General features: G+C 42.8%; 1 protein-coding gene across 2 annotated transcripts; it reads right to left on the bottom strand.

The window, feature by feature from the left end:
• Positions 1-236: 236 nt before the first annotated feature.
• On the bottom strand, positions 237-26,720 carry b4galt6 (UDP-Gal:betaGlcNAc beta 1,4- galactosyltransferase, polypeptide 6). Of its 2 annotated transcripts, XM_029429346.1 has the most exons (9): positions 25,958-26,072; positions 22,343-22,459; positions 15,508-15,621; positions 9,650-9,774; positions 9,410-9,526; positions 9,123-9,310; positions 8,782-8,904; positions 6,326-6,427; positions 237-5,430 (listed from the first exon to the last, which is right to left on the bottom strand). In XM_029429346.1, exons 1-9 carry the CDS (start codon positions 26,070-26,072, stop codon positions 5,283-5,285), a joined length of 1,149 nt encoding a protein of 382 aa, XP_029285206.1. In that variant the 3' UTR covers positions 237-5,282. The 2 variants fall into 2 exon arrangements, with proteins under 2 accessions (XP_029285206.1, XP_029285207.1); XM_029429347.1 differs by lacking the exon at positions 15,508-15,621 and having other exon boundaries at positions 25,958-26,720.

The raw sequence follows: 26,720 nt of genomic DNA, 5'->3' as shown, positions 1-26,720 counted from the left end.
ACACATTCCTAATGTGTTTCAAATGTGAATTGGGAATCCAAGATAACACCTAGATGTTTATAACCATCACATACTTTTCATCTAATTGAAAAAGCACATTAAAAACAGTGTAGTGGAGTAAAAGAATAAAGTAGAAGGAAATGGAAATACTCTAGTTAAGTACCTACAAGAGTACTTACACAATAACACGTGAAACGTGTGTTAAGCAGGAGAAAAGAAATGAGACAAACATCAGGTCTGTTCCAGAATATGGCAATGAAGTGTTTATTTTGTCTTCTGTTGACAAAGAAAAAAACTTTACAAAGTAACAACTCAACACCAGACTCAAACTATTTGTATACCGTCTGTTACCAAAGACTGCAGAAATCTGACAATGGAGCTAACTTCACCATGTAAAGAAGTGGAGTGTGTGTGTGTGTGTGTGTGTGTGGGGTGCTACATTATCATGTTAACAAGATCACCGTGGAACTCTGTTTCATGTGGAAACAAAGACGTTGTTGATCAGACGATGAGGACATACAGAGGATCAATATGTTCCATCTCCCACATCATGGGATGGGAGTGATGGGGGGGGGGTGTTATATAGTTTCCGTCCTTATTGTGGTTTGTATAAAGCCCTCGGGACAGGATACCGATAGCCTTAAAATAAAACTGATAATATGTCGGCTGTGTCCTTCAACCATATAATTGATCTGGAGGGTTCAATATAGACAAAGCGGCAACAAAAATCTGAATTCTTAGTACAAGGTCGACTGCTGGACATGTTCTGGGGCTTTCAGCCACATCTCAGGGTCTTCATCAGCGGATATTAGTTCAGTTACTTAGAGCCAGACTAATACTGGCGGCAGATACTGATATCTATATTGGATGGTTACAAAAACTTATATGGACCAATATTAATTTTACATCAACATTATGGATAAGGATCCTTAAATGTGTTTTTTTTTGTGACCAAAATATGTAGCGAGTGTTAACAGTTAAAAACCCGTCAGCACTCTGGTGGACAATTTGGGAAAATCATTCCTGGATTCTCACCAAAAGGTCCATTGGGAGCTGTTCTGGACCTTTCACATGATCTTCCCCAAGAGATGTTGCCATGACATCTAAATGTTTAAAATTGAGTTTTGAACATTTAGTATTTTAAAGTAGAGAAAGAAAGACTGCTCCAGAACTGCTCCTTCTGGACCTTGTGCTGCAATGTTTTGCCATTTCCTTCCAACATTTATCTGATATTCCTGCGAGATATTTCCTTGTGTATTTGGTGGCTGCCACATACAGCGATACCATCGGCAGGAACCCGACATCAGGTGATTATCGGCTCTACTCATCATTATGTTAGAAGCAATCCCCATTTTGCAGACGGAGGCCACAGGTGTGGAGAATTCCCAGTGTACACCTTGGTGATAGATATTTTATATAGAGATTCCTTGACGATTGTGAGCCAGACATGTATTGTGCGGCGACAACATGCCAGTATGCATAAATGAGTGACGTGGCCGGTATACATGGAGGTTCTAATTATTAACATGTTTGAGAGTCAAAGAAAAAACATTTTAATACAATGCCATACTAATGAAAGTAATGGAAACATTGGCTCAACCCAGATTATTGAGCAGAGGAATCACCAACATGGACACATGACAACATCATGCTGTTCAGTAACTGCTGCCTGCAGCGCTGTGCACAAAAGCAAAGCCGCTGTATACTTGCTCTGTCATCATGCACATGGAAACTAGATGGAAATCACATCATTTTGTCCACATATGCATTTGTAGGCTAGGCCATGCAGATTGAAGGCTAGAAAAGGTTTCCGGTGCAGTTGGTGGATGGCCTCACAGCTTTTGTTGATGATAGAAGGACACGTTGACATTCTTCTGGAGGACAAGGACGTTTGGTTTGTATGAATTTGTTAGGAAAGGAGATGAACCCTGCAGCTCCGTCTCAGTGCATACGAGTGATATGAACATGAGCCACCGGCAGTCACAGTGGATTACTACACCATGAACATCACCACATCTTTTCACACTCAGTCTGACTTGATATGATTAATATGAAGGAGACAACACCATTTGTAATCTCTTCAGTTATAATATAAAGTGAAAAAGAAAGAAAAAGAACTCAAGGCACAAATAAATACTGCAAAATGGAATACAGTTGTCTTATGGTGAACACAGCACCTGAACAGAATACATACTTTTAGATTTCAGAGTCACGTGATGAAGGGCTGCAGGGATGGTTTGTCTGACACAAACACTTTTCAGAAAACTCATCTGCCAGAAATTATTTCCAGTTCAGAACTTGTCAACTGGACCAGAGTTTTGGCCATGCAACGAGATCCATGAGAATGTTGGAATGTAGCGTGATGTCGAGCTACATGCTCACATGGACTCATCGTGACGAGTTAAACACACAGAAACCTGTTGGATATCCGTAGGTTGGGATGCTTACTGTGATGGAGACGTATACTGCGTACGTCCTAACCAGCTGATCACCAACAGGCATGAATATGATGCATTCTCAATAATACTCAATCTTCCTGCCACAGATTTTAACAGGGCCTATTTCTTCTCTAATGCAAGAGTGTGGTATTTAGCTAAGGAAGGCAAAGCACAGAATAATCTGCTAAACCCACAAAGTCCTCAGTAATGCTTGAAAACTATAGAAAATAAGTGAAAAACATTACTCTGGCCATTTCATACCTGAAACCGGCTTTCCTTCATCTTACTCATCAATCTATTGTCAACCAAATGTCAGCACCTGCTCTTCTGAACGTGTGCACCTCGAAATATGAAGAGCAGACAAAGTGACTTCAACACTGAACAGCAGTCATTGAAGTAAGACTGCAAGGTGGTGCCACACTAACACTTTGCTTCTGAGTGAAACACATCACGTCTTCTTACACAGGGAGAAAGAAGCCTAAGTTGTATCGACAGCCTAACACTGTGAGGCCATCTGTCAGTGGGCCTGGATCACATCATGTGGAGGCCCGTCAGCATGTTATGCTAATTATGCTAATCTCCTGATTATTTGCTCCATCAATCAATTCACTGGTTGGACTGCAACTACATTTTCCAATGTGACATCTTCAATTTGCTTGTTTTGTCTAATCAATGGTCCAAAACCCCAAAGATAATCAATCATCATAAAAATATCCACATTTGAGAAGGTGACTTAAACAACTCATTGGTTCAGATTAATTTCCTTCACATCAACTAATGATTTAATCTCTAACACACACACACACACACACAATTAAGTAGCTCCTGGGGCTTTCAATAATTTCACATGATCTTCATCGGCAGCCAGTTTGCACAGCTGACCATCTATCCATTCATGACAACAGGGCAAACTCCACATGGTGATGAAGATCATGTGATATGGTCAAAAGCTCCAGAGCAGGTATTACATGGTGAGCTTGTTTCTCAACATTTCTACTACATAGAAATGACATCACAGATTTATACAGCACACAAGCTGAATGTGTGGGCGGGGCTCTGCAGCAGTCACAGCTGAAGTTCTTACACGTCTTTGGTCACCACAGCTCTAAATGAGTCTCAGTGAGATACAGGACCAGAGCTTGGACAAAGACCTGCTGCCATAGGGAGGGAGGCATCATGAAGCAAGTAACAAGCTCAAATACTCCGATAGACAGGAAAGAAGGTTTGGGTCAAAAATGGCCAGAGTTGTGATTTAACCCCTCAGGACAAAATCAGTGAAAACCTAGAGATGTAGAGGAGAATCTTAACAGTGAACATCTGGTCAAAAATAATCTGCCGACACCTTTCTGTGCATCTTCATAGTGCTCAAAGCTTTAAGGGAGTTAACTTTTCACAGCATGTGCCACTCAAGAACAGCAGTAGGTTCAGCGGAGGAGCTGACTGAGGTTCTCTCATTCTGGCCCTTCTGACTGCCTGACAGCTGTCAGACACACAGCATCCCCCATGCTTCAGCATGTTACAGTACAATGAAGAGCTTTATCACATGGTCCAGCACTAAATCATTAGAATAAAAATAATAAAAATACAAACACATCTGAGACAAAAAAATATACACTCTCTCATGAAACCAGGAACCTGCCGTAAAGCATGTTGAGCGACACAGGGTTAGGTACACGAGTACACACTCGTGCTGTATGATCGACCCTCTCTGTACAATGTCACGGAGGAGGAGCAGCTCTACTCTTTTCACACAGTGCACCTCAAAGGAAAAAAAGCACAACAAAATTAAGAATATACACATCTCTAACTGATCATTTATGTTTGAAAAGAACAAAATCTGGTAAACAAAATAAATTAAGGCATGCAAAAGGTATAAGGTCAAATCTTAACATTTGGATACTTCTGTTTTTTTAAGCCAAACATCCTATATTATTAGAAGATCTTCCTGTTAGGAAGAAACCACTCACTCTTATTAAATCCTTAGAACAAAGGTAGCTGCCAAAATAAAATTCAAACCCACTGGAATATCACTGTAATATGCCCGAGCATTTAAAAGCCCATATTTACATATTTGTGTTCTGTGTTCGAGCTTTAAGAGGCCGATATTTACATACATGTTCATGCGGATTCAGCAGCAGTGCAGCAAAACAAACACTTGAGTGACACAGACAGGAGTTCTTCTTCAAACATCCTGAATCAGAGAAAATAAATACCACGTATCAAAATAAATTTTTTTACATCACAAACATTAATGTCAATCTCGCTCAGAACCCTCCTTCAAAGGAATACTGCGGCCGAACAAAATGATATGTAGAAAACAAATTATAGTAAAAAGTGAGACAAGAACTTGTCTGTTGGCTTGTAAGGTGACGGTGATACATGAGAAGTGAAGCAGTGCGGAGCCACGCAGAGGGAGCTGTGGTTCTGCCACAGTAAGGCTTTGCAGTAAACATCCAAGCTGAGATGCTGCTGCTCCCTCCAACCTAAACCAACTCATGTCCACTCGTAGTAGAGAAGCCGGCACGGACAAAAAGACCACACACACACACACACACACACACACACACACACACACACACACACACACACACACACACACACACACACACACACACACACACACACACACACACACACACACACACACACACACACACACACACACCACTGCCTCTTCATTTTTTTCAGTTTGGATTTCCCCCCCCCCCTCACTAACATTTCTTGACAGCATTATATTGTGCCACCCGGCCTGCGCCCCTCCTCTCCTCGGCTCCACGCTCTGCCTCATGGCTGAACAGGCCAGGCCGGAGGGGAGCTGAGGGAGCTGAGGTGTGGTGGGGCACTTCAGTAGTCTGAGATGGGGGCGAGCTCAGGGTCCAGGTCCACCGTGATGTTCTTGTAGAGGCTGCTGAGGGAGAAGTGGGGGCTGTAATGGAGGTTGTTGAGGCCGTCCAGGTGTTGCCGCTCTTTGGAATACCTCAGCAGTTTATACCTAATGACAGTCACACAGTTATTATATCAATATGCATCCACTCCATTTGCCCTGCCCTCCTCTACTACAGTCACACACGTGCTGCTGCTTTGACCCGCAGCTTCCTCAAGGATTAATAACTGCACACTGGATGTACACAACACTAACAGCTGAACCATGCCATGCAGCTTACTCACTGATACTTTACAATGACAGTTTAGAAAACAGAATAGGGTCAATATTCTGAAAACAAATATTTTTCCACACTAATCCAGACCAGGAAATGACTAAAATCAAATTCCATGCTGCGTAGGAACCCTGATAACTACTACCGCTGTGGCTCTCAGCTGAAGATTTACATCTTCAGTAGGAACCGCTGTGCTTGGAGCTCACAAATGTATAGTTTCTTTAATAAATATAGTTTTTAAACAAACGTTACACAAAAAAAGAAAATTGTGCACTTGTTGGGAACTTTTTTCAGAAGCCAATGAATGTGAATATGTGTGTGTGTGTGTGTGTGTGTGTTCATGGTGATCAAGGAACATGTCAGCCAGTGCAACAGTAAGGCTCATTGATGCGTATTATGGCACAGAGGAAGAAGATATATCAGGCTGTGAAATAGATCGGATTCTTTCATTCCATGCCATTAATAAAAGCAGACTGATTTAAGATATGTTTACAGTGCTGAACCATATAAATATCATATATTTTACATGCCTGGGAATCTAAAATAAGTTCCATTCATCCATTCATTCATTTAAAGTAATTAAATTAAAACCTAACAAACACTGGAGCCTGTGTCTAGTGGATGTTAGATGAAAGTGAAACTAAAAGAAAAGAATGAACTGTCATATTTTCATGGTTCCTTCTTTAGAATAGTGACCCAACTGCAGATATGAGACAACATGTGTCTTACCTCCCGAGGAACTGAACCTCTCCTCTGTGGTGGTGAGGAATAGACTTGTACTTGCCGATCTCTCCCTCTGGTCGTGTCACATTCAGACCAGCATAGTGAACCCTGAAGAGAAACCAGACTATTACAGTTTACAGTAATAAACCAATATTACAATTTGTTTTATGTGCTTCAGTTTAACAATGTGCTAAACATGACACACACTAGTTTAACATTTGCTCTCAGTCGGTTGAAACTGACATTGAGCTGATAATGTGGATTCTATTCTGACACAAAGACAATGGCAGTAATTAGATGGTATTCAAGAACACTGGTACTGCCATAGTGGTGAGGACTGGAACTGTAGCACAAGAGAAAATATCAGAGCAGAACTGATATTAAATGTGGGGGGAAGTGTGTTAGTGACTTGGAGGACTAGAAAAGCATATGATCAGCACTCCCAACATAGAACTCCCTGCTGTCTGTGCTGATATGCATCCAGCAGTCATCGCACACTCCGAGCTCAACTCAGCAGCGGGGTTTGATAAACACAGGCCCAGCTTTTTTTCACCACAATGAGAAAAGACATTAATGTACGCTAAAATGGGTGAAGTTCATTACAACTGGAATCTAAAAATGACAACATCTACTCCTCTGTAGACATCTACACTACATTCACTATGATACTGTCCAGAAACACCTTGCAGATACCTTCAGTAGTTACCATGGACCTCACAGGGAGCCTGTGTTGTGGTCTGCTGTTGTACATAAAAAAGAAAGAAAAAAATAAGGAAAATGTTATGTGTCTCGACACTGGTTATGAACTGGACCCCACAATTGTATCATGTTAACCTGATGATCTATGTTCATCTACCATCTGCCTCACACACTGTAGCAAACATCTTGTTCAGCTCTGGTCCTTCAGCGTTACAGCGTCGATGTACGCCTTCACAGATTAAAGCCCCTGGAAAGGCCAATCCATGATTGGCTCTTACTGAAGTAAGTTGGGATCTAATGGGCAAATAGTAAACACCTAAACCGTATCTCTCTTTACTGTTCCTGGGTTGCAGTGAGGCTTGGCGAAGCAAGGACATTAATTATGTTATAAATATCAGACCAATCATATTTAGGAGAAAGATGATTGATGAAGCAGCACCAGTCATGTCCCCTGTGGGAACACTGTTTACTGCACCTTTCTTTGATTTGAGGTAGATTGACGGTTTAAGTGTTCCTGTATTAAGCTAGCTAGCAGACACAATGTGGACTACTGGGATCGTTGATAATAAGCTCAAATGTTTGGCATAGAAAAGCTAATGCTAACCGTTCACTGTAAGTGAATGGAAAATGTTAAACACAATAAGCCCCATAGTCCATGAGGAATTGTTAAATTATTCTGTTAAATAACAGATTTGGGTGGTCTAACCAAGTTAGGTAGTTAGTGGATAAGTACAGTACATTTCTTTTTTTAAGTTATATTTTCTGGGCTTTTTCATGCCTTTATGATAGAGAAGTGCAGATTGTGAAAGGGGGAGAGAGAGGGATGGACATACAGCAAACAGCTGTGGGCAAGGACTAAGCCTTTGTATATGGGACGCCTGTGCTACCGGTTGAGCTACCGGGACGCCCAAGTACAGTACATTTGATAGAATTGGTTGTTTATTCCATGATAGCAAAACATTTTAATGTTTGAAAGGAAAATAAAATGGTAATGTTACTTGTGCTGGAAGGGAGCCGTCAATCAAGGGTGATCTGACCACGCCCTCACAGTCCTGAGAAATGTTTGGAGCCAAATGAGATGTTTTGAACAAGATCTATAAGGTTTCCTTTACTTTTAAGAATAGAGCATACAGCAAACAACGATCTGCTCTGTAAAGATATAGTGTAATGACTACCTGAGCACAGACTGAAGTTACGCTCCCTGTGTGTGTTGTAATCCCAGTTTCTCTTGTATGCATGTTAGTGCACGCACGGTGAGCTACTGGCCATCGACATGCTCTGAATTCCGTATAGCGAACCTCTCAGACCTCGCCACAGAAACATTGTGAGCCGCAAAATAAACAACTAAATAATGATCACACTCGGAGATATCCTTTTTTTATTCCACAACAATGTGGAAACCTGGAACCTACACTACCCACAATACAACGTGTCCACCAACAGTTGGGTGGAAAATTGTGGTGTGTTTTGCTAGTGGCGGCTAATGTAGCCTGCAGCAGAGACGAGCAGCGGGCCACAGAGGTTCTGTCTAACTCCACACCTCCACATTTGGTCTCTGATCGTCTTCATATGGATCAGAGCTTACACAGCGCTCTTTGGAGGCTTTATAGAATGGTTTTTCACATATGAAGTAGTTCTGCCCAACACCTGGAAACACGTGCTGATGTGGAAAATCATTCATCTTTCAATAATAACAATAGTAAAATAATTTTTGGTTGTTAGTAAGAGTAGTAAAACTTTACACCCTTCTTTAGTAGACTAACCTGTTCCACAAGTCGTCATCCTCTCCTCCCCAACCCCAGAATGCATTGGGAAAGCCATTAATCTTGCGAAACTGCTCCACAGTGAGTCCACTCACACCACCAAAGAACTCGCTGTATGGAAGACTGGAAAAAACAAACATGAGTTAAAAGTACGTAGATCTACATGCTCTGGAGTGTCACTGCATGCCAAATACTTCAAGTTAACTTTCAAATCTATTTGTCAATGCTACTGAAGAAAAGCTTTACTGGTTTCAATTTTACATATAAGAATTAAATGCCCTTAAAGCAAAATTAACTGTATATGCTCCTAAACGATTTCTTCATTTTGATGATGCACTCACATGTACATGTATTTGTCCAGCTTGGCAGCGAAGTGGCGTGGCATCTGACCGCAGCCGTAGTAGTTTCGGTCGTTTTCGGGGATGTGGTCGACATCATGGAAGATCAAGCAGTCCCAGTCCAAGTCCTTCATGGCCTCCAGGAATCCCACGTTAAACAGCATGGCTCTGTTGAAGGGCTGGCTCCCACTCTGCACACACACAAACAGTTTCATTTGTGTTGAGTGTTGACTAGATGGGCAAAAACACACATGCTGTACATTCACCAGCATACAGTGCAGGGCACATACCTGCTCTATGACGTAGAAGGCAAACTGCAGCCGCTGTCTCTGCAGCATGGGGATGAGATGTTGGAAGAGGATGGGGAGATGTTCATGGCGGTTTCTAAATGGAATCAGGATGGCCACCTAAAGGACAAACATTAGAGTAAGAAATAAGAGTCGACACATAAACCCCCCCCCCCCCAAAACCAATGGTAGAGGAAGTACTGGGAGTTATCACTTCTAGACTTGTACAATGCATAAACGCACCTTCCAGCGAGGTCTGCAGTCCTTTGGTTTCCAGTGGCCTCCAAACTCAATGTCAAAAAACTTGGAGGACTTCAGTTCTATCTCCTCCATGGGGATCTCAGTCATGTTCACTTCCATAAGGCCCTCTGTGGAGAGTTTTGTAAGGGGGAGATGATTACACCGATACGTCAGCGCCACAAAACAACAACTAACCACTACACAGGAAAACACAACGCTGGCACATGGAAGGCACAGCCCCTCTTATTAACTTCTGCATGTTTAATGATTTAATTATCATTTTTGAGGTGCAAACCCTAATTAAATAACATCATCAGACCAAACTGAACTTCCTTAACTCTGCTCTGGGAACAGTTAATGCACCCCCCCCCCCCCCCCCCCCCGAAATTCTTTTATATTCACAACTCACTTTTCACATTGTGCTCTTTTATTAAATAAACTAAAAGTATCCGTTCTCGTGACAACCCTACTACAAGCTGTGCTTTCTACTCCTTCTTCTCTCCGACAACCAGCGGACACAAATACCACTATTTATCTTTTAATTTAAAATAATTATACCCTCAATGTTGTGTCCATTATTATACTATACTACTACACACTATACTACACTACACACAAAACTACACTACACTACACTACACTACTACACTATAATACTACACTAACACTACTACATTATACTACTACACTATAACACTACTACGCTATACGACACTACTACACTATAACACTACTACGCTATACTACAATACTAAACTATAACACTACTACACTATACTACTACTACTACACTATACTACTACTACACTATAACACTACTACACTATACTACTAAACTATAACACTACACTATACTACTACTACACTATAACACTATACTACTACTACACTATACTAACACTACAACACTACACTATAACACTACACTACTACACTACTACTACACTATAACACTACACTACTTCAGTGTAGCACTGTAGCCAGGTTGACAGAAAGTCACAGCTCTACAGAGCCTTCTATTCCTATATCTCTCAGTAGTGACGACTTCATGAGCTTCTTTAATGATAAAAATCTAATTATTAGAGACAAAATTAATCTCCTCCTGACCTCAATTGGTAATGACTCAACTTCAACTGTTGGAATTTTAAAAACATCTGTAACTCCTGAAATATATCTAGACTGTTTTACTCCAATCAACCTTAACCAACTAACTTCAACAATCTCATCGTCTAAACCATCAACCTGTCTTTTAGACCCGATTCCAACTAAACTGTTTAAAGAAGTTTTACCCTTAATTAACACCTCGTTATTAAATATGATCAACCTGTCTCTATTATCTGGCTACGTACCAAAATCCTTTAAAGTAGCTGTAATAAAACCACTTCTTAAAAAGCCTAGTCTTGATCCAGAGGTTTTAGCCAACTATAGGCCGATATCTAACCTTCCCTTTCTCGCTAAGATCCTTGAGAAAGCAGTCGCAAAACAGTTGTGTGACTTTTTACATAATAATAGTTTATTTGAGGTTTTTCAATATGGATTTAGAGTTCATCATAGCACAGAGACGGCACTGGTGAAAGTTACCAATGACCTTCTATTGGCATCAGACAAAGGACTTGTCTCTGTTCTTGTCTTGTTAGACCTCAGTGCTGCTTTCGACACTGTTGATCATGACATTCTACAACAGAGACTGGAACATTGTGTTGGCATAAAAGGAACCGCACTAAGCTGGTTCAAGTCCTATTTATCTGAGCGATCTCAATTTGTACTTGTTAACGATAAATCCTCCATGACAGCCAAAGTCAGTCTTGGAGTTCCGCAGGGTTCTGTACTTGGACCGATTCTATTCACCTTATATATGCTTCCTTTGGGCAATATTATAAGGAACCACTCTATAAACTTTCATTGTTATGCGGATGATACCCAATTATATCTATCAATTAAACCAGATGAAACCAATCAATTGGCTAAACTTCAAGCATGCCTTAAGGACATAAAAACTTGGATGTCTAGCAACTTTTTGATGTTAAACACAGACAAAACTGAAGTTATTATACTTGGCCCTAAACGCCTCCGAAACGCATTTTCTAATGACATAGAAGCTCTGGATGGCATTAACTTGGCCTCCAGCACCACTGTAAGGAATCTTGGCGTCATCTTTGATCAAGATCTGTCGTTTAACTCCCACATAAAACAAATCTCAAGGACTGCCTTCTTTTATCTACGTAACATTGCAAAAATAAGACACCTCCTGTCTCAAATTGATGCAGAAAAACTAGTCCATGCATTTGTTACTTCAAGGCTGGATTACTGCAACTCATTGTTATCAGGTTGTCCCAAAAAGTCGCTTAAGACTCTTCAGTTGATCCAAAATGCAGCGGCACGTGTATTGACAAGAACAAGGAAACGGGATCATATTACTCCTGTCTTAGCTGCTCTGCACTGGCTCCCGGTAAAATACAGAATAGAATTCAAAATCCTTCTCCTGACTTACAAATCAATTAATGGTCAGGCTCCAGCATATCTTAGCATTACGCTCCCAGACTGCAGGGTTCCTAGAGTCTCTAAGAGTATAATGGGAGCCAGAGCCTTCAGCTATCAAGCTCCTCTCCAGTGGAACCAGCTTCCAGTTTGTGTTTGGGAGGCAGACACACACTCCACATTTAAGAGTAGGCTAAAGACTTTCCTTTTTGATAAAGCTTATAGTTAGGGCTGGCTCAGGTTTGCCCTGGATCAGCCCCTAGTTATGCTGCTATAGGCTTAGACTGCCGGGGGACACCTCCCTGCTCTCTTCCTTCTCTTCCTCTCTCCTCCCCTCCCTCCCCTCTCTTCTTCTCCCTTCTTCTCCCTCTCTATCTGTATGCATTTATGTAAATGTATGTTACTAACTCACCATCTGGGGTATCATCCCCGGAGTGTCTGTCTCTCATGTGGTAGGTTGCCACTGATAAAGTTTACGTCAGGATCATGAATCGTGACAGCGCCTGCTGACCTGGTCCTGCTGGATTCATCCAAACTTTCTATTTCTTTTTTTTTTCCAACACAACATAATTTCTGTCAAATGTTGTATTTGTACTATGTTGTTTATCCTGTACACACGACATCTATTGCACGTCTGTCCGTCCTGGGAGAGGGATCCCTCCTCAGTTGCTCTCCCTGAGGTTTCTTCCATTTTTTCCCCTTTAATTTTGGGGTTTCTTTTAGGAAGTTTTTCCTTGTGCGATGCGAGGGTCTAAGGACAGAGGATGTTGTAACCTGTACAGTCTGTAAAGCACACTGAGACAAATGTATAATTTGTGATATTGGGCTATACAAATAAATTTGATTTGATTTGATTTGACACCGGGAAGCCTTATTGACATTTTCCTGGATTCATCCATAATCTATTTTTTTTTCCCAACACAACATAATTTCTGTCAAATGTTGTATTTGTACTATGCTGTTTATCCTGTACACACGACATCTATTGCACGTCTGTCCGTCCTGGGAGAGGGATCCCTCCTCAGTTGCTCTCCCTGAGGTTTCTTCCATTTTTCCCCCTTTAATCTTGGGGTTTCTTTTAGGAAGTTTTTCCTTGTGCGATGCGAGGGTCTAAGGACAGAGGGTGTCGTAACCTGTATAGTCTGTAAAGCACACTGAGACAAATGTATAATTTGTGATATTGGGCTATACAAATAAATTTGATTTGACTACTACACTACAGTACACTACTACACTATACTACTACACTATAACACTACTACACTACTACTACTACACTATAACACTACTACACTATACTACTACTACACTATAACACTATACTAACACTACACTAACATTACACTATAACACTATACTACACTATAACACTACTACAACACTACACTACAACACTATACTACACTATACTACACTATAACACTACTACACTATAACACTACTACACTATAACACTATACTACACTAACATTACACTATAACACTATACTATAACACTACTACACTATACTACACTATAACACTACTACAACACTACAACACTACTACACTACACTACTACACTATAACACTACTACACTATAACACTATACTACACTACTACAACACTACTACACTACTACACTATAACACTACTACACTATAACACTACTACACTACTACAACTACGCTATAACACTATACTACACTATAACACTACTACAACACTACACTACAACACTATAACACTATACTACATTATAACACTACTACACTATAACACTACTACACTATACTACACTACTACACTATAACACTACTACACTACTACACTATAACACTACTACACTATACTATTACACTATAACACAGTGGCGGGCCGTGCATTTCACACCTAGGCCTTCAGTGATGTCCTACACAGTCTTACCTGAATTATTCCACTTCTTAATACCATCATTATGACGCCATGGCTCTAGAAACTATATATTTAGACAGAAACGCAGTATAACCGGGCGTTGCATCACCCTAACAACAGAGTTATATTAATATTTACGAAACATTTAGTTGTAAATAGCAGGCATTCCCAGCAGTACAATGTGCAGTGCCTCTTGGAGGCTGTGAACCGGGGGTACCGCTCGTGGTTAGAGATTTGAAAGTGGCGGACAAACCCGGCCAAGGCCGTTCTCTTCTCATGATGTCTATCTTTTCTTGAAAAGTTAGTCTTGAAAATGGCGTTGTAATAATATCTGCGACCAAATCGATCTCTTCTCCTCCTTCAGCCATTGTGGGTTGAAAAAAACCAGCTTGTAGAAATCTACACAAATTAGCTTGTTCGTGCACGTGCTGACGTTATCGTACGCCTTCTAGCTGGCCCCGGTGTCGCCAACTCGAAATCTGATTGGTTAACGCCACAGTTTTGTCTCCATTCACGTTAAGCGACAGGCGCCCGCACTGTTGATTCTGAAGGCCTAAGGGCAGATTTCTTGGACCCTGGCAACATATTATGGCTGAAATATGATTGGATAAAAGCTCTAACATAAAGGCCAGCTCTCCAAATCTCGATCTGAGGCTGGAAGCAGCGCAACCAAGAGGAAAGCTATGAAATGAAGAGAATAGACTATGGGGAATAATTTAATACATATTTGTGGAAAAAATATATCAAAATTAAAGTTATATTCTGATGATGTTTAGGTCAGCAGAGAAGGCCTTGCTGGCCCTGACGGCCCACCACTGCTATAACACTACTACACTATAACACTACTACACTATACTACTACACTATACTACTACACACTACAACACTACACCACACTACTACCACAGCAGCTGAAGTGACTGCTCAGCTCTGAGAACCTGCTCATTGCTGCTTTCAGTTTAGGTCATTAGAACTATAACTAACACTAACATTTTCTCCCCCTTCTTCCCTCTCCTCCTTCTCACACGTTCCTCTGGTCACATATACAGTATACACTAACAAAAACATGTGCAGCTGCATCCTCATCAATAGTCATAACTTGCAAATGAAATAAGATAGAACTTCATTCATCGCAAAATACATTTTTGTGCCAAAGATTACCAGCTTACCTGGTGAAATAAAAATTCATAGTAGCAGAAGATATGACATGTTGATTAAAAATGTGTCTACACTGAAATAAGTGACCTACTGACTGTGGCTCAGCTTATTTTTTTAAAGAAACATTTTCAAAATACTGGAAGTCCTGATTCAAATTATCGATTTGAAAACGACTAAAGGACGTAAGCAAATCTAATTTTGTTTCGCCATCAAGTCTCACACAACAATTAATGTTTCTTAGAAAAATGCTCCACTGTAGAGCCCTGTACACGGAATGTCACACATGAATCGCATCTTTCCTGGTGTGAGGTACCAGTCTGATTCTACTCACTCATAGAAGGTAATCGCTCGGGGCACGGGAGGTTCTGGGCGTAGGTGAAGTTCTCAGGGAGGTACGTGGTTGGCTGCACCAGGTATTCACTGGAGTTACTGCCATCAGGATAGTCTGCAGCGAAAACAACCAACCATCAGGCATAACAGCAGAATACTCCAAACCACATCATTGACATCACCATTACACTACATCACAGGCCATTCAGAAGATGCTCTTATCCAGAGTGACTTACAGTGAACTAACTACAGGGATAGTCTCTCTGGAGCAACTCAGGGGTAAGCACCTTGCTCAGGTGGCAGCCCTGGTGTTGAAATCACAACCTTCTGGTGTTGTGTTTGGAAGGTGTACCACTAGAACACTAGACCATCACCACACATTACAACATCACGTGATCGATGATCGAGCTTCAACCTTGAACCTTTTTTTCTACGTGTTTGTGTCTAACTGAATACTGGGGGAAACATTTTGTGAAGTTGGTATTGAGGGAGATTGCTGCAGCCGGCAGCAGCTAAACAGGCTGCAATGGAGATGAGAGTCCACTAAAAGCTCTTGTTTTTTCCACTGACTGCTCAGATTGTTATTATAAATTGTTGACACATAAAGTTGTACATCTTCTATTGATCCTGATCGCATTTTATAATGTAAATTATAACAGATGCATTTTCCTTTCTCCAGAGGTAATCCAGTAATGCCCCCTCCCCCACGCCAACATATGAAGAGAGCCATGTCAGGGTTTGAATGCACGCTTTTCATTTGTGAAGCTGCTCTTTAATCAAATTTGGTACATCCTTCAGACCCAGCACACCTTCCTGCAGCCGCCGGATGTTTTTCCTAAACCATTTTATTCAATAAGTTGCTCTGACGACCTCTCTGGGAACCATCACCTTATCGTGGTGGAGAGGTTTGTGTGTCCCTATGAACCTGAGAGCTGTGTTGTCTGGAGCCTAGTGCTCCTGGTAGGGTCTCCCAAGGCAAATTGGTCTCAGGTGAGGGGCCAGACTAAGAATGGTTAAAAAACGACTTCATGAAAGAAAGGAAAAGGAAAGGAGAGACCCTGCCCGGAGGAAGCCCGGGGCCCCCCGTCTGGAGCCAGGCCCAGAGGGAGGGCCCGACAGCGAGCGCCTGGTGGCCGGGTTTGCCACGGAGCCCGGTCGGGCACAGCCCGAAGAAGCTACGTGGTGCCTCCCATCCACCCATCCTGTGGGCCCACCACTCATGGGAAAAACCGCTGGGGTCGGGTGCGCTGTCACATGGGTGGCAGTGATGGTGAGGGACCTCGACGGACCAGACCCGGGCAGCAGAGGCTGGCTCTGGGGACGTGGAACGTCACCTCTCTGTGGGGGAAGGAGCCGGAATTAGTGCGGGAGGTGGATCGCTACCAGTTGGATCTGGTGGGGCTTACCTCCACGCACAGTCTTGGCTCTGGAACCGTACTCCTGGATAGGGGTTGGACTCTATTCTTCTCCGGAGTTGCCCAAGGTGTGAGGCGTCGGGCCGGGGTGGGGATACTCACTAGCCCCCGGCTGAGCGTTGGAGTTTATCCCGGTGGACGAGAGAGTCGCCTCCCTACGCCTTCGGGTTATGGGGGGGAAAACTCTGACTGTTGTTTGTGCCTATGCCCCAAACCGCAGTTCTGAGTATTCGGCCTTCTTGGAGACCCTGAATGGAGCCCTGCAGGGGGCTCCAGTAGGGGACTCCGTAGTCTTGCTGGGAGACTTCAACGCACACGTGGGAAACGATGGAGACACCTGGAGAGGCGTGATTGGGAGGAAGGGCCTCCCTGATCTAAACCCGAACGGTCGTTTGTTGTTGGACTTCTGTGCTAGCCATGGAATGGCCATAACAAACACCATGTTCGAACATAAGGATGCTCATAAGTGCACGTGGTATCAGAGCACCCTAGACCAAAGGTCAATGATCGATTTCGTAATCGTATCATCTGACCTGAGGCCGCATGTTTTGGACACTCGGGTGAAGAGAGGGGCGGAGCTGTCGACTGATCACCATCTGGTGGTGAGTTGGATCAAGGGGTGGGGGAAGACTCTGGACAGACCTGGTAAACCCAAATGGGTAGTGCGGGTGAACTGGGAGGAAGCCCCTGTCCTGGGGATCTTTAACTCACACCTCCGGCGGAGCTTTTCAGCCATCCCTGTGGAGGTTGGGGGCATTGAACCTGAGTGGGCGATGTTCAAAACCTCTATTGCTGAAGCTGCGGTGATGAGCTGTGGTCTCAAGGTCTTAGGTGCCTCAAGGGGCGGTAACCCTCGAATACCGTGGTGGACCCCGGTGGTCAGGGAAGCCGTCCGACTGAAGAAGGAGTCCTTCCGGGTTATGTTATCCGGGAGGACTCCGGAAACAGTTGCAGGGTATCGAAGGACTAGAAGGGCGGCAGCTTCTGCCGTGTCAGAGGCAAAGCAGCGGGTGTGGGAGAAGGACTTTCGGTCGGCACCAAGGTGCTTCTGGAAAACCATCCGGCACCTCAGGAGGGGGAAGCGAGGAACCATCCAAGCTGTGTACAGCAAGGGTGGGACCCTGCTGACTTCAACTGAGAAGGTTATCGGCCGGTGGAAGGAGCACTTTGAGGAACTCCTGAATCCGACTAACACGCCCTCTATGGTTGAGGCAGAGCTGGAAGCTGATGGGGGATCATCGTCAATTTCCCTGATGGAAGTCACTGAGGTAGTCAAACAACTCCACAGTGGCAAAGCCGCAGGGGTTGATGAGATCCGTCCAGAAATGCTGAAGGCTTTGGGTGTTGAGGGGCTGTCTTGGTTGACACGCCTCGTCAACATTGCGTGGAAGTCTGGGACAGTGCCTAGGGGTTGGCAGACCGGGGTGGTGGTTCCCCTATTTAAAAAGGGGGACCAGAGAGTGTGTGCCAACTACAGGGGTATCACACTTCTCAGCCTCCCTGGTAAAGTCTACTCCAAGGTACTGGAAAGGAGGGTTCGGCCGGTAGTCGAACCTCTGATTGAAGAGGAACAATGCGGATTCCGTCCTGGTCGTGGAACAACGGACCAACTCTTCACTCTCGCAAGGATCCTGGAGGGGGCCTGGGAGTACGCCCATCCGGTCTACATGTGTTTTGTGGATCTGGAGAAGGCGTATGACCGGGTCCCCCGGGTGATACTGTGGGAGGTGCTGCGGGAGTATGGGGTGAGGGGGTCACTTTTGAGGGCCATCCAATCCCTGTACGCCCAAAGCGAGAGTTGTGTCCGTATACTCGGCAGTAAGTCGGACTCGTTTCCCGTGAATGTTGGCCTCCGCCAGGGCTGCGCTTTATCACCAATCCTGTTCGTGATTTTCATGGATAGGATATCGAGGCGTAGTCGTGGAGGAGAGGGGTTGCAGTTCGGTGACCTGAGGATCTCATCGCTGCTCTTTGCAGATGATGTGGTCCTTATGGCCTCATCGGTCTGTGACCTTCAACAGTCACTGGATCGGTTCGCAGCCGAGTGTGAAGCGGTTGGGATGAGGATCAGCACCTCCAAATCTGAGGCCATGGCTCTCAGCAGGAAACCGGTGGATTGCCTACTCTAGGTAGGGAATGAGCCATTACCCCAAGTGAAGGAGTTCAAGTACCTCGGGGTCTTGTTCGCGAGTGAGGGGACAATGGAGCGAGAGATTGGCCGGAGAATCGGAGTAGCGGGGGCGGTATTACAGTCACTTTACCGCACCGTTGTGACGAAAAGAGAGCTGAGCCAGAAGGCAAAGCTCTCAATCTACCGGTCGATCTTCGTTCCTACCCTCACCTATGGTCATGAAGGCTGGGTCATGACCGAAAGAACGAGATCACGGGTACAAGCGTCCGAAATGGGTTTTCTCAGACGGGTGGCTGGCGTCTCCCTTAGAGATAGGGTGAGAAGCTCAGCCATCCGTGAGAGACTCGGAGTAGAGCCGCTGCTCCTTTACGTTGAAAGGAGCCAGTTGAGGTGGTTCGGGCATCTAGTAAGGATGCCACCTGGGCGCCTCCCTAGGGAGGTGTTCCAGGCACGTCCAGCTGGGAGGAGACCCCGGGGAAGACCCAGGACTCGGTGGAGAGATTATATCTCCTCACTGGCCTGGGAACGCCTCAGGATCCCCCAGTCGGAGCTGGAGGATGTGGCCCGGAGAAGGGAAGATTGGGGTTCCTTACTGGAGCTGCTGCCCCCGCGACCCGATTCCGGATAAGCGGTAGACGATGGATGGATGGATGGCTCTGACGTCCTTGTGGGACAAAACTATCAGAGACAAATATTATTTTCCACTTTCACATTGTTAAATATTTTAACCAATCCTTTTATTTTCTGTAGACCAAGTGCTAGGGCAGGGGTCGGAACCTATGAAAGAGCCATATATGGCTTGCAGACAATTTTGAGCTGACATTTTTTAACATGTTAAACAAGTAATAAACAATTATACTGTGTCATTATAAAGTAAAACATTTAGCAGCAGATTTGTTTTTAGTTCTCCCCTCTCCTTTCCTCCGCTCTGTCTCTGACTGCACAGCGCACACACTTACACGTGTGTGTGTGTGTTTGTGTGTAGGGGGCGGAGCGCTGCCCTTCGCGAAACAGCAGAGGAGAAACTGCACAGAGCAAGCAGTAGACCGGGGGGGTCAAACTCAATCACAGTGAGGACCAACATTAAAAACTGGGACTACATCGAGGGCCAAACACGGTCCACATGTATTGAACAGGATACACATATTGGATTAAGTGCAAAAATATATGGAACATATTTAAGTCAACTGCAAACGGATTGCTGAGCAGTTCAATTTAAATTTGTGAGCAGCAAAGTCGGCAAATGCGCTCATTTCATCAGCAGAATGCGGTCGGGAACACAGCGGTGGAGATGTTTGTCAGTGTTTGGAAACACGTAGTGACCAAAGTTTCCTTCTGCATCCGAGTCTCCCACATGCAGCTCGGCATCATACATGTCCGTGATCACACGGCCCTGAAGCTGCAGGTTTAACAGTGAGATGCTTCGTTATGTCACACAAACAGTCCAGCTCACATCGCCACTTTCGTCCCAGAGATCTGTGGTGCGTTTCCCTTTGCTTTCCAAAAACTTTCATTTCATTCACACATTTAGATACTTCCTCAAATGTCTTTTCCCGTGGTTGTGCCATGCATTGATTTAATTACCAAAATCGGCGGGCCAGTTATGACAGACATGATATTTTCTTGCGGGCCGGATATAATAATAATAATAATAATAATAATAATAATAATAATAATAATAATAAATTGTATTTGTAAAGCGCCTTTCAAAGCTAAAAGCAATCTCAAGGCGCTAAAATGCAGGACAACAACAAAAACAACACCAACAACAACAACAGACATAAGAGGTTAAATAGGTCATAATTGCCTTGAGTTTGACACCCGTGCAGTAAACACTGAAACGTGCACATAAATGAGAAATAACGTAAGCGTTTACTTTATTTAATAAAAGAGCACCTGTTCAATGAAACACTGATACCGCTATTAGTACTCGGAGACGTGTTATTCTTAAAAATGCACGCATAAAGTTTCAAATTTATTAAATATATGGCTCTCAAGGAAATGCATAAAAAATATTTGGCTTTTATGGCTCTCCCAGCCAAAAAGGTTCCCGACCCCTGTGGCCTGTTAAACTGTCCCACAGTGTGGGATGTGGGTAGAAACCCTGCAGTGGTAGAAATGTGTCCGCCGGTAGAGTTTTGGCGATACTGTTTCCACTGCAGTAGCTTTTCACACGATATCGCGAATCCGCTCTCTTGCAAGGTAACATGACTTTGGGGAACACGGAAAAGGAGAGTGAAGTTGTAAATACAGAACAGGAGGAAGAACTCTGGTTACAGGGTAAAAAGACATTTGTACAGTAGTTTATTTTTAACAGTGTTTTGTCATCTTTTTAAAATAAAAGATTAGCAAATCCTGAAGGGAAAGTCAATTTATTTTTCTAAAATGCACATTTGTGTGATTTTATATTGCACAGACTAAATTCAGGGAGGTATACATTTGCACCTGTTAACCTGTAACACTAGAAGTTATTGTTCTCAGGAACCTTAAAGCTTCCATTTAGAATAATTTTTTTGTTTTACTGGTTGGAGTTTTTCTCATGTGATGCAAATAAAAGAAGAAAATATTAAAATGTGATAAAGTACGGTGTGCTTATTTTAAACATAATTGAATTTACAGAACAATTACTGTTTGGTGATATATACCGTTAGCGTAATATAAATGACATATACCATGATATATATATACCACCCCGTAGATATCACAATGATTAGTATGGATTCTGATGCTTTTTTGTGTGTGCAGGAAACAAGGAAAATAACATGTATTGATTTTATTGGGCAAACATGAGAAAATGGCTCAATCTGGGGTAAAATTAGTAAAGAAGTATAATTTCCAAGCCAGGGCTGTAGATGTAAAGCCTAATATCAGAGAAAGCAGGACTTTATGCTGCAACAGCCATGGGATCAGCAAGAATAATCAAAAAGGAATTCATTAAAAAGTCCAAATGTGTCTAATGAGGAACAATGGTTGACTAACCTAGTATCTAGAAGAGCGCTTTATAAATAAAATGTATCACTATGGTCACTGTAAATGTGCTAAATTCTTAGTCTCACCATCTGGTCGTTGTGGCTGCATATTTAAAGGGAAGTATATTATAAGGATGTGACCAGGCTCTCTGAGCTGGAGAAGGTACATTTTGTTTAAATGGCTACAGACTGCACAATCTGGACATCCACTCCTATAACTGTTAATTTAATCTTCATATACTGCATGCAGAATCTTTTTATTTAGCCACGCAACACTGCGAGACAATCAGCCATATAGAAAGAAGTGCACGTGCTACTTACCCGTCCCGTTGAGTGTACTGTTCTTGTTGGTGTACAATCGAATCATCTGGCCGATGGTCCTCACATTGTCCCTTAACATGATGCCCTGGGCTTGCACCATGAAGAAGTATGTGTTGGCTGACGGAGAGACAGAAAAAAACTGTTGCAATTTGCTTGACTTATAGTATTACATATAGGTAATTACACATGCTTCACGTAGCAGTCGCAACAGCTACTTCATGCCCTAACTTATTGTACAACATGTAGATGTTCTCAAGCTGCAGCGAGAAACACTGGACACTGAACATTAATATAACAAAAACAATTAAATAAATATGAATCGTTTAATACCGTTTGAAATATTGTCCGCACAGTAAAGCTGTAAAGTGTTGTTAATGACTGCGCAGGGAAACAGAAAACAGTCGCTTTTCAGCAACACAATCTGTTTTCTAGTTTGTTTTAGCCTAAATAAGCTGAACGACACCTGCACTGACTCGAGAGGTATTGTTCAGTAAATAAGCCTACTTATTTACTGAATAATACCTGCACTGACTCAGGTATGATGAATATTCTCAACTCAAGTTTTCTCAATATGTCCATTTGGTTGACATCAAAGTTGTAATAGTCCTGTAAAACGATCTGTCGACAAGATGTTTTTGTAGATTTATTTATAGACCTCAAAAGGTTTGCATTTAGTGCAGTGAAAGATAGGAAGACTGCAGTGGTGTAAAACTATTTTAGAACATTGCTGGGCTTATCCTTGTGTTAAAGTGATGGCTGTATTCAGACATGACAGGAGACTTAAGGAAACTGAAGCTTAAAAGAAAGACCACTGTGTGCTGGAGGAAAGCTCACCCCTTCACGCCAATGTTTCAAATATAAATATGCCAATAAATGTTCCAATTATGAATGAATAATTATTCATCAGTCATTGGATAGAGAACACAGCTGCCAACATCGTCCCATGTGTAGAATGACGAGATACTAAGCTGCTGCGTACATTTGTTTCCTATTCGTTGACATGCTGTACATTTGCTGGATATTGATCATTTCATGTAGTTGGCCTAAATTAAAATTATAAAAAAAAGGTGTAGAAAATAATAATACTAGGCTGATAAGTCATACTGTTGCATTGTGTTCCTTGTATTTCAGACCACTGAGAAACCAGAACGTCACACTTCACCTGTAAACAACTTCCTCTTTTTTACAACACAAAGTTTTTCTGTAAGCCAAACATGCTTCTTAGTACTTAGGACAGAGCCATCGTTAGAAACACCTGCTGTGAGAAAGGTCTCCACATACTCACAGGTAACTAGTCATTCAAATGTGTGAAACTACACAAACCAAGAACAAGAAGGCAACACAATGAGCTTATTAATTATGGTTCTGAAAACCATCCCATGCGGAGTCTGATGGAGTCATTCCTCTGAGTCGACTCTGATTCTCTTAACTGCACAAGTCTTTAGTAAAACACCCGTTTGTGATAAGAGTCTTATCACAGAGCGGCCAGGCAGCGTTGGTGGGCGAGAAGGTTACCGGGTTAAGAAAACAGGCAGGTCAAAACAGATGATGCAACACTGTTTCAGCACAAAGGCAGATAGTGACAATGTTCTCTACAATCCCTGGAACCTTGATTCAGGATTTTAAGTGCTTTTAAAGATAAATATTCCCTCTATATCTGATGCCAGGCTAACACTTATCAATATGTTCTCAGCTTCCCAACTGCACACATGCTTGAAAAGTCAAATCTATCACAGGGAAGGCAGAACAAGCAAAGCATGAAATGACTTTCCTTCTAATGTCATTCTCGGCTGGATGTTGAATACAGCAGAACAGCAGTATACAGAAAAACCCAGGCAGCACCTACATGCAGCATATAGTACAGTACAGCATGTCAGGAACATACAGTAGGCTACATCACATTCTGAGCTGTGTAACACGCCAACATTCACACATAGCTTAGAAAAACTATAAAAAAACATTATCATCTTAACTGGATGATTTGCACACATTACTGACACCATAACTAGCTACATACATTACTTTCCTGCAATTTCAAACCATGTGCAATGTATAGATAGGTGACCAAACCACAACACAAGTAATGTGTTGGCCAGCCTGAGCCCTCAGCTTCTGTGTCATTGATTCGCCACATGCATTATGCTCAGTCTGTATTACACTGAGAAGCAGTAAATCTTTTATATCTGTGGACTGATGCGTTCATGTCATGCCCACTTCAGTCTCATATTTCTGTTGTACAGTGATAATAATCAGTCATAGAAATAAATATATGGCTAAATATCATAATGGAAACAAATTCTTCTCGGCTCTCTAAATGGTAAACCAGCTAAAAAAACACCTGACTTGTAAAGATTGTCCTTTTCTAACTTTAAAAAGGGTAGCTCAGGGATCTCTACAGCTGAAGTCATAGCAAAAGTGTCAAATCCTAAAACCCCACTCAATCTATGAACATAGATATGCAAGAGTTTATACACAAAATAAGTGACAATTGTGTTTTTTAAAGTGTAATTGGCAGTTATAACATGTAATACATTACAAATTAAGGGTAGAGGTGTTTCACTCCTTACACCTTTGGTAATAAACACCAATATACAATACAGGGGAAATCCCTCTCACACATGGAGGCCTAAAATATACAAATATATAAAAACACAATACCCCATTCCCACAAGAACTAATAGTACAGTCTAAATCTAGAACACAAAACCTGTCTTGGCATCTGATCACCTTACATCTACAATCATAACATAAGTATCAGTGAATGTTCACAGCACTGCCTGTCCTCCCAGGCATGACTACAGTTGATTGTCAGTAAAAGCCTGCACTATCAGGATATAATGTCCACAAAAACTTCCCTCCAGCAATGTGATCACCACACACATTACCCAGTAAAACGTCAAGACCACAACAAGAAAAAAAACAGAAACGTGCCCAGCCCACCAGGTATCACTCTTGCATCACATTCATGTAAAGATCCACACCAACAGAAAGTTATTCGGGAGACACCTGATGTATTACTACACTGTAGTATTATATTGCTATTGGAGTTTACATACATACAACCAGTGTATCGTAAAAAATAAATCACACTGTAGAAACTACAGAGTTCAGGAAACGTTGACTCATTTGAACTGGACACAACACGAGACACGTGGAGAACAGTTACATGTCTCGCACATCTAAATCCGGTGCACGCGCTCAGCCTGCCCGTGCTGCTGTGGATCCTGGGTACAGACCCTGAGAGTCACAGTAACGTTAGCAGGGATGCCAACAGTTCATTCATTCAAAAGGCAGCATTGCAACGCTAGTTAAAGCGCATATCATCTATAAATCCAACACATGGGGGCAATATTAAGGTCATATGTCCACCCATTAGCCGCTGGGAGACGCATTTATCTCTTAACAACGCAAATAGCGAGGGCGAGCTGGACATCAGGCCTGGGGTGGACCTTATTAGCTCCACGATAATTAGCCCGTTATATAGCGGTTTTAGCGTTAGCATGGACGGAGACAGCAGCTGGAGCTCGTTGGGCTGCGGAGGATAATGATAATCCAGACATGATCACATTAATTGTTACCCTGTAAAGCGATTAGTGTAAACCTATGTTTACTAACCTATTCCCGGAGCCACATAAATGAAGTAGAGACAAGTGGTGGACATGGAGAAGAAGAATATGAAGGCCAGAAACGATCGGTTGGACATTCGCAGCAGCCGCCTCCAGTTCACCATTTTGGCTTAGGCTCGCTTCTCATTCGCCGATATGAATCCCATAAAATACTTTTTGGAGTTAAAAAGTCCTCGAATTGACAACAATGTCAATGGTGTTGTCATGGAAAAGTCTGCACCGTAAAAAGCCTAGGGATGCAGCGCGGAAACGGCAAACGCTAGCGATGCTAGCCGGCCTGCTTTCCCCTGCCAAGAAATTTCCAGATGGAAAAAGCAGGCCTGTAACGTTAATATCAGGCCACTGAGAGCCGCATGGAGCACCGCCGGTCGGGCATGTTGAAACTGTTATACTACGGGCTAAGGGCTCAGCAGTAAAACTACTTAAGGATACTCATGGTAACCTTCCATGGTCGCGGTGTCGCCAGCGAAGCTTTTATCGCTTGCGCTGAAGGTTGATCATTGAAGGGGGCAGGACCGCTCTGCCTTCACCCACACAGTCTACACTCGGCCGGTGCTGTGTGCCCAACACAGTCGGCGCACTACTTCATCAAAACGCGCGCACAGGAGTCCAGTCATGCCACTGGGTGCCTCCACACAGCTTCCGCACGATTGTGGCATTCAAAACACATAAGCGCAGGATAATATATGACAAATAAAGGTAATAGAAGAGATATCAGTTCCGACTCCTTTTCATTTTTTGCTGCCACTGCA

Source organism: Cottoperca gobio, chromosome 4, assembly GCF_900634415.1.
Source record: "Cottoperca gobio chromosome 4, fCotGob3.1, whole genome shotgun sequence".
NCBI lineage: Eukaryota > Metazoa > Chordata > Actinopteri > Perciformes > Bovichtidae > Cottoperca > Cottoperca gobio.
Note: the sequence above shows the minus strand (reverse complement) of the source record. Positions and strands in the feature narration are given on the sequence as shown.

Coding starts and splice junctions, on each gene's coding strand:
- b4galt6 (XM_029429346.1), bottom strand. CDS start 26,072: ATGGTGAACTGGAGGCGGCTGCTGCGAATGTCCAACCGATCGTTTCTG. Junction 15,622..22,342: donor CAGTACACTCAACGGGACGG/GTAAGTAGCACG, acceptor TTTTCGCTGCAG/ACTATCCTGATGGCAGTAAC. Junction 8,905..9,122: donor CTGGACAAATACATGTACAT/GTGAGTGCATCA, acceptor TGTTTTTTCCAG/TCTTCCATACAGCGAGTTCT.